This window comes from Meles meles, chromosome 14 (genome assembly GCF_922984935.1).
Source record: "Meles meles chromosome 14, mMelMel3.1 paternal haplotype, whole genome shotgun sequence".
In the NCBI taxonomy this organism is placed as follows: Eukaryota; Metazoa; Chordata; class Mammalia; order Carnivora; family Mustelidae; genus Meles; species Meles meles.
The window spans coordinates 25,106,908-25,122,142 of NC_060079.1; the positions used below are offsets into that span (position 1 = coordinate 25,106,908).

General features: G+C 35.5%; 1 protein-coding gene across 2 annotated transcripts in view; it reads right to left on the bottom strand.

Moving 5' to 3' along the window:
- Positions 1-796: 796 nt before the first annotated feature.
- FNDC3A (fibronectin type III domain containing 3A) overlaps positions 797-15,235 on the bottom strand; it is a 167,631-nt gene continuing 153,192 nt past the window's right edge. For both annotated transcript variants that reach the window (XM_045977988.1, XM_045977989.1), the window contains 6 exons: positions 14,735-14,884; positions 14,349-14,632; positions 14,037-14,249; positions 11,370-11,536; positions 10,588-10,715; positions 797-3,293 (listed from right to left, as the gene is read on the bottom strand). In XM_045977988.1, the coding sequence (XP_045833944.1) occupies positions 2,979-3,293; positions 10,588-10,715; positions 11,370-11,536; positions 14,037-14,249; positions 14,349-14,632; positions 14,735-14,884 (1,257 nt within the window). In that variant the 3' untranslated portion in view covers positions 797-2,978. The remainder of the gene's footprint in view (positions 3,294-10,587; positions 10,716-11,369; positions 11,537-14,036; positions 14,250-14,348; positions 14,633-14,734; positions 14,885-15,235) is intronic.

Here is a 15,235-nt window from a genome sequence, read left to right on the forward strand (position 1 = left end):
ACCATGACCTGAGCTGAAGGCAGAGGCTTTAACCCACTGAGCCACCCAGGCGCCCCTCAAATAAATAAATCTTAAAAGGTGTGCCTGGGTGGCTCAGTAGGTTAAAGCCTCTGCCTTCAGCTATCAGGATCCCAGGGTCCTGGGATCGAGCTCCACATCAGGCCAGCAGGGAGCCTGCTTCCTCTTCTCTCTCTGCCTGCCTCTCTGCCTACTTGTGATCTCTGGCTGTCAAATAAATAAATAAAATCTTAAAAAAAAAAAAAAAAAGCAATGTGAGATCTGTGGATGGAAATTTTAGCAAGGGGTGACAGGGAACATTGAATTTTCTGGTACATGTGAGAATTTTCAGGCATAGGCTGAACTTTCTGGCGTGGTACTGTAGGTGGACAAGTTAAACCTCCTGGTGGAGGGCTGACCTGGGGGCAGATAGCAGGAAGGTTCTAGGTCCCTGAAGGTGGGAGGAAGGTAGGTACTGGGCAACAGATGAATGCAGGTACAGAGGTCAGATTTCCTTTCCAATGAAAACTTCACCTCAGAGCCATCCTTATTCTTCATATATGTGAAAGCAGCAAGATATCTAGAGAACTGCATAAAATCAAGTCAGTAGGATAAAACTTATTTCATTCTTTAATCTACTGGATATTATCTTCTTGAAAATGGGTCCTCTCACACTGAAGATTTGAATACTGCTAAAAAATCTTTTGTAAGCCCACCACAAGAAGGGAGACTTAAACAATTCATTCTCTAAGAGGTAGCAAATAATGAGTGTATAGGAATACAATAAACATATCTCAAAAAAGAATGATACAACTTTTATTTTCCATGGATTTTAAAGATACTTTTGCTACATAGTTATGTATTTTTATGAGATTATATTTTTTCATTTGTATGAAGTTCAGCCTTATACAATTTTAAGGTGATATGTTTGGTAGTGTATCTATAATCTTTAAAAAGTTTAGAGTTTTTGGAATGTACAGTATATGAGGTAAAATCAAGATTACATTAAAAATTGTTTTCTCCTCTGCACTGATTTTGCAGTGAGGCTCAAATGGCAAGTACACTATTAAATGACATTTACTATCAAAAATAGGAGTTCATTTGAGTTACTATGAAAAACATAAGCCACTGTAACTGCCACAGCGGCAATATTTTACCATTTTAGACATTCAACTATATAGAAATCTCTGGGCTATTACACTCAAACTCATTTGTACTGCCAAATGTGGCACTTTTAAGAAGCGTCTAGAAAATAACCGCAATCACTGTTGTTTTGGGGGAAAGTTAGCCTATACATAAGAGATTAAATAAAATGTAAACATACAGTATATTATAGTGACAGATCATTCTTACCACTTGGAAAGGCCAAGTTTATCCGTTTCTTTTTTGAACAAAGGTTAATGTTTTTTCTACAGCACAGATCATTTGACATAAAACAATTACAATACATGCCCATTCTAATATAAGAGAAATTCTTCAGAGATCTTCAAAGCACAAAACATATGTCCTTTTTTCAAAGACTGACAGAAGTGCTTAGTAATCACTAAAATGCTAACTTCAGCAACTAAAAATTAGTGATTTACTATCCTAAAATTCAAATAATAAATTAAAAAGGCTAGTTACAAGTGTTTTACAGATAACAGATGTGATAAAACAAGAATTTTAGATAGTTTCATTACAAACTGTATTATTACTGGCAGTCATCGACATCTATGCAAGATGTACAATGTGATACTTGACAAAATTCAATCTGATCATCCAATAACTCACAAATGCAAGCTCACAAAACATTAATGAATTATGCAATTGCAAAGTGCTCTAATGCAACATTAACCACATGCAATCAACAATTTGGAACAGTATCCAGACAGACATTACATTAAACATTAGTTTTTCAAGAGAGAAAGCAGCTTGAAGTTTACTGGTGCAAATTAATTTTGTCTTCAGATTTGGTGCCCCAAACAAAAAGGTTAGGTCTGATTATGAATTCTGATGGTGATGGCAGTAGTTATGGGAGAAGCAGCAAAACTTATGGGAGTTCTTCAAAATCAGTCTATTCCAGATAGATGGAGTGAGTGAGAGTGTGTGTGTGTGTGTGTGTGTATTTCTACACTTGGTATAGTTTATATATATGCCATATATGTATATGCATGTCCTTATACACATTCAGAGGCTCACAAAAACCAAATTAAACAGGTTAGAAATTCAGAGTTTAATATAACTACTTTTAAAAAGTATAATCCCTCTGTTCTTTTCTTTTCTCAAGACCTAAAGAAGTGCTTTTTGAGTAAACATTAAAATATTTTTAGGCCAAGTAAACTGTCTGTGCTTTCTTTAAGTGATTTATCTGTGAATTCATGTATACTTGTAATGAAGAACTCCACATTTACCAAACAAGAAGTTTCTTTTTTCATGCATATTCTTTCATCCAGTTTTTGTCTGCTAAGCCCCTCCAGTTATTCATCATAATCCCACTTACCAAATAATTAAGACAAATGAGGAGGTAGAAATATAGCACTAGATTGCTTTCACAGCATCAGACTTTAACATTTTTTTAATAGCATGTTAGTGTAAATTTTAATCATTCTGACTTTTTCACTAGGTAATATCTTTAGAACAGATCAGGTTGTCACTGTTACACTCATGCTGACTGGTCAAAATATCAATTATGTATTGTTGCCTCTTTGAAAGTTTGTTTTACAAGAAGGCATATTAAAAAAAAAAAAAAGAAAAAAAGGGAACAAAAGGAAAGAAAAAAGTCCCAACCAAACAAAAAACCAAAAATTGCTATTTCTGTGGCTTGCATTCTAATAAGGTGCCAGCCTCTATCTAATGATATAAGCATTGAAAATGGCAAAAATGATGTATTATAGTCTCAATGCCAGTGCTAAATGCCACTGTTTTTGTAAAAGCAATACAGAAATAATTTTAGTACATGACAAAATAAAATGTAATACAGTATTAAAAATAAAGTTATATTTTCACTTGATTACAAAGTACTGAATGATAAAGGCAATCAAAATGGAAAAGAAAGCAAACAGCACAAGGATGACGGCAGCACACTGCTCGTCACTTAGTGCCCGCCGGGTCCTTGTGCTTTCCACAGTGTCTCTGTTGGTGCTGGCTGGTGGGTCAGTCCTCTGAGAGATGAAGAGCACTGTTGTGCTGTAGGGACCTACTAGGTCCTGATGCCCCACAGGGTCTTGGCACTGGCGAATGGCACACACACGGAAACGATATTCACAGTTCAGCTGAAGACTTGAATACCGGAATGAAGAGTCAGGACCTCTGTAAATCTATTAATAAGAGAGTGAAAAAAGAATTACGTATGAAGGACAGGCAGAACATATTTTACAACTGGCTAGTTTCAGAATTATTTTTAACATGGAAGCTAGTGAGTGCCACTGCTTTTATTATTATTTTTTAAAAAGATTTTATTTATTTATCTGACAGAGGCAGACAGATCACAAGTAGGCAGAGAAGCAGGCAGAGGTAGAGAGGGGGAAGCAGGCTCCCTGCTGAGCAGAGAGCCTGATTTGAGGCTTGATCCCAGGACCCTGAGATCATGACCTGAGCCGAAGGCAGAGGCTTAACCCACTGAGCCACCCCGGTGCCCCTGCTTTTATCTTTTTTTTAAATATTTTTTATTTTTTTAATATTTTATTTGGCAGAGAGAAATCACAACTAGGCAGAGAGGGAGGCAGAGAGAGAGGAGGAAGCAGGCTCCCTGCCGAGCAGAGAGCCTGATGTGGGGCTCGATCCCAGGACCCTGGGATCATGACCTGAGCCGAAGGCAGAGGCTTTAACCCACTGAGCCACCCAGGCGCCCTGCTTTTATCTTTTAAATAACATTTAAAAAATACCTATCTTTACATTGAAGAGCTTATCTGCTGTATACGGACAGGAGAAATTGGAAAAGTGAGGATGTGAGATATATGGTCACAGAGCAAGCAAAATCAGCCCACAGGCATTTCCTTGGTTTTCTCAAATGTAAGAAGTCAAACCTCCGTGAAATCATTCCGTGAAAAGAGAAACTACATCTAATTATGTTTCCACATTATATATAAATCTATGTAAAAGTGGCTTCTGTACAATTTCAAACATCTGCTGAAACGAATGAATGAATAAGGGGAGCTTTCTGCAGCTGTCTGTGGCAAATTATTTTATAAACTTTAAAGAAATCACTTAGAATCACAGAACTGGATTTTAAACCCAAGTCCTCTGCCCATCCCTTAGAAAGGAAATAACAAGAATGGAATTCCATGAATTTTCAAGAGAGTGCTAGCAATTAAGAGGATATGTATTGGGACTAGTCACTCCTGGGTCCAAGCACTACTCCGACAGTTCACACTTCATTTATCTTACACCAATTACCTTAGTAAATGAAAATAATAGTTATGTTGCATGGTAATTATGAGACTGAAATAAACTAATACTTGTTGAAGGACTTAACAAAGTCCCCAGCACATGGCAACTGTTCAGTATATGGAAGCCGTAATTTCTATTAATGAGCACCCCCCACCCCAATTCTATAAATAAGAAAACGAAGGCTCATAGTGACTGCTCAACTGAGTTCTTCCAGCTAGTTGATGGGCTATAAGTGAGATAACCCAAACCTGGGCTAGTCTTCTTTCAAGCAATTTTACCTGCTTTTACCTGTACAATTGTGTTGTACATCTGAATTTTTATATACTGGTTTGCTCCTGAAGGAGCAAAGGTTAAGAGCTTTGTTTCATTTTTTGTCTTCAGAATCCAGCATATAATTAGTACTTAAAGCCACTAAATTAGTGAATTATTGACTATGTATATGTCAAAATGTGTGTCAGTGGGTGCTGAGAATATATAAAGAAGCTTTTACTGAAGGAAGTAAAACTTATAGTGAAACAGAAAATGGTAAATATGCATTAGTTCTGAGGATACAAATGAGCAATCTGGGGAGTGGGAATGCAGTAATGTTCACATCTGGAACATGGTAAAAGCAGTGATGTCAGTAAATCAGGAGGCTGTATTAGAAAGCAGTGTGAAAGGGTACACATACAATGAACCCAAAATAGGAAAATAAAATGTATTTGTCATATGTATGTAATAGGTGATATTTGTCTTTAAAATTTTCTTCACTTTCCGTTTACCTCCAAATGGGCATGGTAACCTCAACAAATGGTATGAGGATGATAGGTGAAGAGATCTGACAGAGGGGAAGAATATGTTCATAATACTGGTTGGAAATTTAGGTCTTACTCCACAGAGGCCACTTTAGGTATGTGATGTTTACAACAGTGTTTAAGGAATCCTGATCATAAAGCTCAATGAGCGACTGAGGAAGTTGGGTAAAACAGGGGCTGAAAGCACAAGGATATGAGGCTTTGATATAGGTTTTATGGATCATTTTTAGAAATGATTTTTATTCGAATAAGTAGGCAGGCAAAAAAAAAAAAAAATCTTTCAAGAGTTCAAAGCTTGGGACCAGAACGATGTTAGTATTTAGGACACTGATGAAGTGAAGAGTTTGGAGAGGAGAGATTGGGAGGGAAGATGAGGTCAGGTTTTCAGTTTTGTGTTTCAGATGTTGGAAGGCAAACAGGGAGACACCTTAGATAACTGTAGGTACAGGACTGAAGAAAACACATAAACTTGCTAAAGCTAATTTATAAAAATGTTCATATATCTAAGTGAAGCTATTCAAAACAAGCCTCAAGCTTGAGATAAGGTGGATTTGGTCTGAGACTGAGAAATAACACCATTTCCACTCCTCCATTTCATACTGACAAGATAAAATTGTTACGACCTTAGTAAACAGAAAAGGGCAAATAAAACTCTAATACATAATTTTTTTGGCTTATAGCTATTGCTCACAGATGACTAAGAATTACATATAATTAAAACAAAACAAAAAATGAAACAGCACTTTATATTTGCTACCAATCAACTATCCATTTATAGGCAGGGTATGGCAAATACCAAGTAAGGCAGATTTACAGTTAAGAAAATGGCAGATAAGAGATTACAATTTTCACTTTGCATTTTAGTAGAGAAATGTAAACTAAACTTAAGCTTGTCAAGTTTGTGCATGTTTAACTGGCTAAGAACTTTGAAATAGTATGCCAACTGCAATAGAATTTTATAGGAAAACTTTTAAAGAAAGTTTAGATTTTTATACATTGGTATTTGTCCTTATTTTAGCTTTTTTAAAAAGACTATTTATTTGAGAGAGAGAGAGAGAGAGAGCACGAGCAGGGGGGAGAGGCAGACGGAGAGGAAGAAGCAGACTCCTCACTGAGCAGAGAGCCCGACATGGGGCTAAATCTCAGGACCTTGGGATCAAAACCTGAGCAGAAGGCAGACACTTAACTGACTGAGCCACCCAAGTCCCTTGTCCTTATTTTAACTTTGTGAATATGTCACAGCATGAAAAAAATAACAAGTGTAGAAGAGGGGCCAATAAAAATAACACCAGTAACTTACCTATTTATCTCTCTCCATATCCACACATTCTAGAAACCTATTTGGTTGGCTAGATTAATTTACCAAGTACTCATACAAAAAAGCAAAATAGTCCTTTTTTATCCTTTAAGGATGAGTGAACATGTTTACTATCAGACATAACCACTTTGAAGTTGTCATTACAAAGGAACAAATTCCGTTTAACTATTTCTACTTTCAGTATGTTTCACATCCACATCTAATTTTACAATGAGTAATATGCACCGTATATATTATTTATAGCAGTTAGTATAAGAATGATTTTAACAATATGTTACTTTTAGACTAAGTGCAGACTTGTTTATACCTTAAGGTTTATTTTGCATTGATTACATTTAAAAGTAATGATTCATTATGATATATAATAAGGCATATCTTGTCACATAATATATATATAATATGACACATATGTCACATATATGTATGTAACATGGCACATATGGTCATATATCCTCCTTCTGTAATTTGTGAATATATTATTGCAAATACTTATTTCGTAGTGATCAATACATTAAAAAACCCTGAAAACAATAAAATAGAGACAAATAGCCGCATGGCTCTTATACCATTCTTTTCGATTACTGCTAAGGGATATATATATGAACTTGGAATTTTAGAGCAGTTCTTAGGTTTATTGTGCATAAGCACCACTTAGAACTTGAAAAAAAAAAAAAGAAACAATCATGGGTCCTCTTCTTAGACATTCAGGTTCATTAGGTCTGCAGGCCACTCAGAAGGGCACTGTTTTTGGAAATCTAAGGTCAGAAGTTTAAGGAAAAAAAAAACAAAGTTGTACAGAGTCCAACAAGCCACTGTCCCAGTACCCATTCTCTGACACTGTCAACAGTACTGATTTTTGATTTATCAAACTCTCCCTTACCCAATTCTTATATTTGGAAAAGCTTGCCTCGTTATTATACTGCAGAAGAGGCCTCTGCTCTGGTTGGCTTAAATCCTGAAATAATCACTGGTTCAGGGATGGGTTTGCAATCTAAGTGCTTTCTCTTTTCTGAAAGTGAATGAGGTAGAATAAGTTCCTCCTGGCTAAGGGGAGTGACTGAAGACTTCACCGAGCTTCTGAATCAAGCAATCCTGAAGCATGCTTATCTTCAAGCTTCTCCCTAAGAGGATTTACACTTAATTGTGCTAGTCAGAGTTGGTTTTTTTGGTACTTGCAACATATTGAGCTGTGACACAGAAGTGCCTTAGGTACAGATTCCCAGATGGGGTGATCTGCTTTGATAATGGCTTTATTCTCCACCAGTATTTTTACTTCACCTTTCTGTACTACTTGAAATGCCATTTTGGAAAAAAGGACTTGCTTTTTAAAATGTATACACTTCCCCGAGGGGATTTTAGAGCCAGTAGATGCTTATCTTTGGTATGATTTTCCCATGCAAATAGTCTTTCTCCTAATGCCAATAAGGTCAGCTATACTTTGTATATGGGAGCTATGATGTGTCAGATAGGGAGGCAAGAGTCAAAGGGAGAGTGTGATTTTAGAGAATGTGGGCAATTCTACAGAACGGTGCATGGGGCAGCGAGAAGGCAGCAAAAATTTTCTCAAAGCAGATCAAAAAAGGACAAAGAAAGGACGAATATAAAGAAATCAATTTGTTTCATGAGTACTTGCTGCTGCCAGGGGAATTTGTTTCCAGATTCCTAATACCAGCAACATTATAGGTTAAACGGGTTTTTATAGACTAGTTTAGAAACTCAACCACCAACTTATAAGAACTAATCCTGTCTTAAAAACATCAGCCATTCCTACTGCTATGGAATAGAGACCACAGGACCTGGCTTCCGTAACTACACACTCCATTCGTGAGGCTTACTCAAGTCACACTTCAGAGTTCGTGGCTCCTTCTAGGCTCACCAGTGCCACCACGTTCCCCTCTGCCTGCTCTCACTTAAATGGCACTCCTTTTAGAAAACACTCTAAGGTCCAGCTGGAATGAATACTTCCTTTTCATAAAGTAGGTTTTATCTTTATTATGACCTTTTGTTTGGCAATGTAAAGTGTCACAATTATAAAATTACTGCTTGCTTGTAAAATTCTAAACAACTTTTTGAAATCAGAACAGTAACTTATTAATATTATAGCCCCTATAATTCTTTATATATGGTGTTTAATAGATGTGTGCTGAGTATTAAATAAATTTTAAGTAAAATATTAAATTCCATGGATGAAACTGAACTCTTAAAAAAACAACCTTCAAACTTTTGGAGTATAACTTGCCAATAAATTGTAAAATCTTATAAACATTTAAGAGATTTAGATGAGCAAATATACTATGAGGGTCTAAGGAAATCAGTATTTTAAGTTTTATGGCATGCTTACAATCTTAAGTGAAAGTGATGACAGGGTTAAATGAACTTTTAAGTTAAATTAGAATTAGCATTGCTGTTTCATATAGTGATCTGTTTATTAAAATTCATACACTACTCAAATGTGGGGTCCCTATTTCCTTTAAACATGTAATGCAATTATACTTTTTTAATATTAATTTTGCTTCCTCCTTGGAAGGAAACCTGCTTATCTGTAAATTATATTCAAATTTGATTATGTCAATTTGCAGATGGCTTAATAAAGAAAAACAACCACATGCCAACTTTAATCTGACTCTTTGGGGCTTTTTGTAATTTTACTTAAGAAATAACACTTCCAGGGACGCCTGGGTGGCTCAGTCGGTTAAGTGACTCCCTTCGGCTTAGGTCATGATCCCAGGGTCCTGGGATCCAGTCCCACACTGGCCTCCTTGCTCAGCTGGGAGCCTGCTTCTCCCTCTGCCTGCTGCTCCCCCTGCTTGTGCTCTCTCTGACAAATAAATGAAATCTTAAAAAAGAAAAGGAAAGAGAAGAAAAGAAAAAACACTTTCATACTTAACAAAACTTGAAAGAAAAAATTATATTAAAAAATATTCTATTCTTAACAGCTGTAACAGCATGAGAGTACAATAAAACAGATGAATGATTGATTTCCTAGTGGGAAAAGAAAATACAAGATGCTCAAATGAAAACCACCCAGCTTAAAAGCACTCAAGATCAAGAAGGTTGACAGAAAAAAAGGGAGAATCAGATGAAATGTTTATAGAAAGCAGGCTTTTGAGTTGGATAAAAATGATTTCTTTATAAAAGATACAGTGAATATTGGCAGCTTCCTGCTTCATCTCACTGCTGTTCACCCTCAACCACAAAGCCTTCTCTGAAACTTTCTGGCCAGGTAGGTGAACTTCTGCTAGGCTTCCATAATGACTATTATCATATTTACAACACTTACCTTATAATTATGGTCATTACTAGTATTGTGAAAGCCTCCTCCATGCTCTCTGCTTCTACCCGTGTCCCATTCTAGCCAAAATGACCTTGTGTCTGATCCTGTGACTACTCTGGTAAAAATCCTCTACTGGCTTCTCATTTTTCATGGAGTAAAAAAGTTACAGTGTGGCCTACAGTGCTCTATGTGACCTTCATACCATTCATAGATCTTCTTCACAATTAACTACTTGACTTCATCTCCTATTTTCCCCATTGCTCACACAACCCCATACTGGCCTCCTTGTTCATTAAATTTAACAAGCATGTTCCTACCTCTGGGCCTTTGCCCCCATTACTTCCTCCTCTTAGAACACTCTTCTCATATTCATCTCCTTTGGGTCTCTGACTGTTCCCTCACTGTCCTATATGAGATAGCACTAGCTTTCTCTACTCCCAAGACTGCTTATTCCTTTTACCCAGTTTTATTTATTCTCCACTGTACTTATCACTATCGTGTGATATACTAATGTATTTATTTGCGTATCTTTTTCTACTGAATATAAAAGCCATAGAGGCAAGAACTTTTCGTTCAGTGTTATATATCCTGAGTGCCTGGCACACAGTTTAATAAATTCTTGTCAAATGAATGAATCATCTGTTAAATATATAGTTCATACTTGGAAAGATTTTGAATCCTAAGCTACCATGTAGTTACTAATCTTTGGAACACAGTAAGTACTAAATAAATGTTTTTGAGTTAGGAAGATAAAGACAGTCAAATCTTGCACTGCAAATACATAAAAATGAGAAAGATAAAAATAAGTATCCACAGAATTACATCTTTGCACATACCTGTTTAAATTCTGAATCTTTTCCCAACATAACTTGAAGACTGTAAATAACTGGATCACCTTTCATTGGCTGTAAACATTCCCACGTGATTTCACAAATGTGGTCATTTATTTTCTCTATTTTGGGGGCTGTAGAGAACAAATACAAATACTTGATTTTTAACTTGGCACATCACATAGACCCTTGTTTCAACAAACCTTTAAAACTCAGTTAAATACCTGGATTTTTGGAATTTGCAGAGACATGATTAATGGTTCACTCTACTATCGACAGACCATATAATCTACAGGTGCTACAATGGCCAGATTGACTACAAGATTAACTAACCACAGCTTAGTTAATTCAAGTTAACTAAGAAAGTATTTACGTTTTCCTTAACAGGCGACCTGGCTTTCTCCCTGAAATCTGAATGAATGAAATATTAACAACTCAAAACAATTCAAATTTATGATTTTATTCTTTAAGTAACAACAGCAGAAACTGCAAGTAACTCTATTCGAAAACCAGCATCATCTATTCAATTTAGTATTTTTATGTTAGATTAAAAAGATTAGTCACAAAATCTAGTACTTGTCTGAGTATCAATGAGCTAGATAAAATAGCTTTTATTATTAAGTGAAACTCTCAGTAGATGGGTTTTTCTATATAATTCTTTTTTATAATTTAAATGTTGTACACATACTGGATGATAAATTACAGTAACAGCACATAAAGCTATTTATGAAGATGCATTTAAAATTAATTTATTATTAAAGAACATAATTTAAGGATGTATAACTTACCTTTCAAGGCAGCTGGGACAGATTTCGGAGTAGTAAAAATATATTCTTGGGAGAGAGGACCCTCCCCTGCTTCATTACAAGCTTGAATACAGAATTTGTAGGATGTTGACTCATTAAGTCTTTGTACTTTGTATGTATGACATGGACCTCTATATAAGGATACAAACCTAAAATGGAAATGACTCTTGTTAAAAATAAACCTTAACTATCTTATGAAAAATATTCAAAAATTATTTAAAAAGTACAGTTTGGACATTATTTAGCAATATAAGTTATTCTTAGAATTCAATGCCAGGAATGCTTTGTCACTCCAAATAAGTCTTTTTTTTTTATCAGATGATGAAAATCACAGGACTGGTAAATTTCCTAATTTTTTCTGAAAAATTATTGCGGAATTTTGTGTCCAATCATAGTAACTTTTCATGCTTTTGGTAAAGCTTTGTTTCGGATTGCTATCTTTTAATATTCATACATTTTTAAAGATACTCAGAATACCAAAATTTTCATTAATCTTAGGCATACAATTTGTTATATTTAAAAAGAGAACCCTCAATTTCTAGGCATAATTTTAGCTGATTTGGTGATATCTTCTAGAGATTTACACAGCAGTATGAAAGAATGTATAATTTGCCATAAATTATCCACCTGAACTGTTCAATGGAAAGTCTGATTTCATATTTGTCACCCATAAGTTCAACTGTTCCCCAATACTTTTGATTGGCTATTTTAAAGTTTTTGGAAATTGGGGAATGAGTAATGGAATGAATGCTCACATGGTTCTAATAGTCTGAAAACTGTAGTTAGGTTAAAAGTAAAAAAAAAAATAGTTAATGACCTGCAGTAACAATATTTCCAAGAAGCAGTAATTAGATAAGCCTTGCCTTTTTAATCTCCCCATTTTTCTTTTTTTTAAAGGATAGGAGGAAAAAACATCCACTACTGAAAAAGCTAAATAATAACAAAACCTGTGGTCAAGAAACAGCTGAAATAGTATTAAGATACTGGGGCACCTGGGTGGCTCAGTGGGTTAAAACTTTGCCTTTGGCTCAGGTCATGATCCCAGGATCCTGGGATCGAATCCTGCATTGGACTCTCTGCTCAGCAGGGAGCCTGCTTCCCCTCTTTCTCTCTGCCTGCCTCTCAGCCTACCTGTGATCTCTGTCCAATAAATAAATAAAATCTTTTAAAAAAATAGTATTAAGATATTATCCCACAGCAAATGTAAATAGTTGTGAAAAATCAAAGGGAAAGAGTATAACTACAGGTATTATTACCTTGATTTATTAGCTTTAGATGGCAAACTTATAATATCATAGGTTTTAATTTCTTTATTTTCCACAGCCAGTACCTCTAGATGATAGCTAAACACTAATTAAGCTTAATGTTCTAGCCTATTAATATAATCTATATTTAATGGAATCTTTATTCTCTTACATTTAAGTCAAACACGAATTAGACCCATTTCCAGTAAACCTTCTTGCATTACCCCAAATGTAAATGCTACAAAGGGGATGAAAATAATTTATAGAATTCACTCACTCAATGATATAATAACATGTATTGAAGATAAATGGCTATACCAAAAATCTGTAGCAAGGCAAAGAACCTCCTTCTAGAAATAAGGCTTTACAAAGTGAACATAAAATTCTGCCAATGGCAAGGGCTAATATTCACAGAGGCATAGATTTCAGAAAATGATCAATACTGTTTGCTCTGCATAATGCTCTTACTGGTGATATAGTATGCTTAATTCGTATGTTATTTTAAATATGTAAGTACCTCTGAGAGTACTTATGTACAAGTACCATGAATATTCCATTACTGAATATTTGGCTAAGATGCAAACACAACACAAAAAAACAAAGTGGGAAAACTTAGGGAAGAACTGCTAATAGCACTCTGAATCCATAAGATATACAAATTGTTTCTCATAAGCTGAATGAAAAGTAGAAAAGTAAAATCTGAATTCTTAAAATATTAGAAGAATAATACCTGTGGAGGGTATATGGCATTGTTTACATGGGATATAATGTCAGTAAACGGCCTCAGATTTGCATCTGAATAACTTATATTACACATTTTGATTTATAATTAAAAATGATTTAGTGGGATAATATATGGCATGGATGTAATGAAAATGTAAAAGATGGCAGCAAAGACAAGAACCCGAGTAGTAAGGGGTCTGGCTAATAATCAGAGAGTAAACAAGATCTGACAGTGAGGAACTGAACTGTATTTACTGTGTGTGCAGGCCCTGTGACAGGGTGTGGTGGAAAGTGAGACATAATCCCTACCCTCAAGGATCTCAGAGGCCTTAAACCAATCAATCATTTACTAACAAAACTGCCTCTGCCGGAAATAAGGGTTGAAGAACTTTGTTGTTGTAGTCTGAAGAAAAGACTATGTTTCTTTTACCTGCATGAAGAGAGTAAATGGGTTAGAGAAGAGAGCCAAAGAATAGCCCACTGAATTTTTCTCTTGGCATCCCACTCACAAGTTATGAACAGGAAATTGTCACTATATCTTCTGGTGTTTTGAAAACAGCACATTTAAAATTATTTCTTATCAGAATTCTAATCTTGTTTTTGAAAACTAATTTTATTTACTTCTACTGTTAAAACTGGTATGCCTAAGAAACTATATAAAGAAGCAATTAAGAACACCTACCTTCCATTCTTATCCTCTATCTGAAGGTGGTACTGAATAGAATCTGTTGACAGTGTTTTTGGGGTTCCTTCTCCCCATTTCAGCTTAAGGTTCTGGTGGCTGAAGGCAACACATTCCAGACGAGGTGGATCAGGAGGGAGGGGCTTAGTTTTTAATTTTATCATGTGGCTGAAAGGACCAGCTCCAAGGCTATTCAAGGCTTGAATTCGTATTCTAAGTGCCACATTAAGAAAAAGAAAATCAATTTATGATTATTCTATTTAAAGTTTCTCTCTGAATTAGGCAAAAATTAACACAGTTTGTAGAGCATACCTGTATGTTGTATCTGGTTGCAAATTGTCTATCATATAGCTTGTAACCTTTCCAACTGCTAAGGGCTGTTTATCTCCCAAGTCTATGCTGTAGGCAAGGATTTCTGAACCATGGTCACAAGGCTTTTCCCAGCTTATTGCAAGGCATGTAGAAGGTGAATAATGGGGATTTTCTATATCATCATCATTTATTTCTTGAAGACAAGTCACAATAGCAGGAACTGATGGTGGAGTCACACAGGCTACTACATCACTGAAAGGCCCTGCACCCACAATACTCAGAGCCTACAAATAAACAGAGCCCATAAATTAACAAAAACATGACCAACAAAATGCTCACAGAACACAAAACTCCGGCTAGAGCAGAAAGGCCCCGACCACATTTACCTGGACTCTGCAATAATAGGTAGTTGCTGGTGAAAGTCCTTTTAATTCGTAACTGAGACTGGGCCCACAGTAACACATCTGCATACTTCCTTCCACGCCTCCCCACTCCAATCGATATTCAGTGACATCAGTTCCATTACTCAAAGGGACCTTTAAATTAAGAAAGGGAAAAGGTCTTAAGTCTTGACATTGATTAAATGGGTTTTGGGCAAAAATGTTCTTTGCCTGAGCATATAAAAAACCGAATTGCTTTTGAATTTCTTTAAAATGTTTAAGTAGAATTAAAACTGTTCAATATTACATTTTTATTCATTAAAGCCACCTGAATGTAAGATTGGCCAAAAAATATATATATATTGGCCAACAAAATAAAACTGTTCTCAATTAAAATTCAAAATATGGCTGAATCACTTCAGAAAGAGAATTTTAATATAAATATTCTTCAAAATAATCCTACCAAGTAATATAAATGTTAAATCACGTAAGGACATTTTCTTCGTT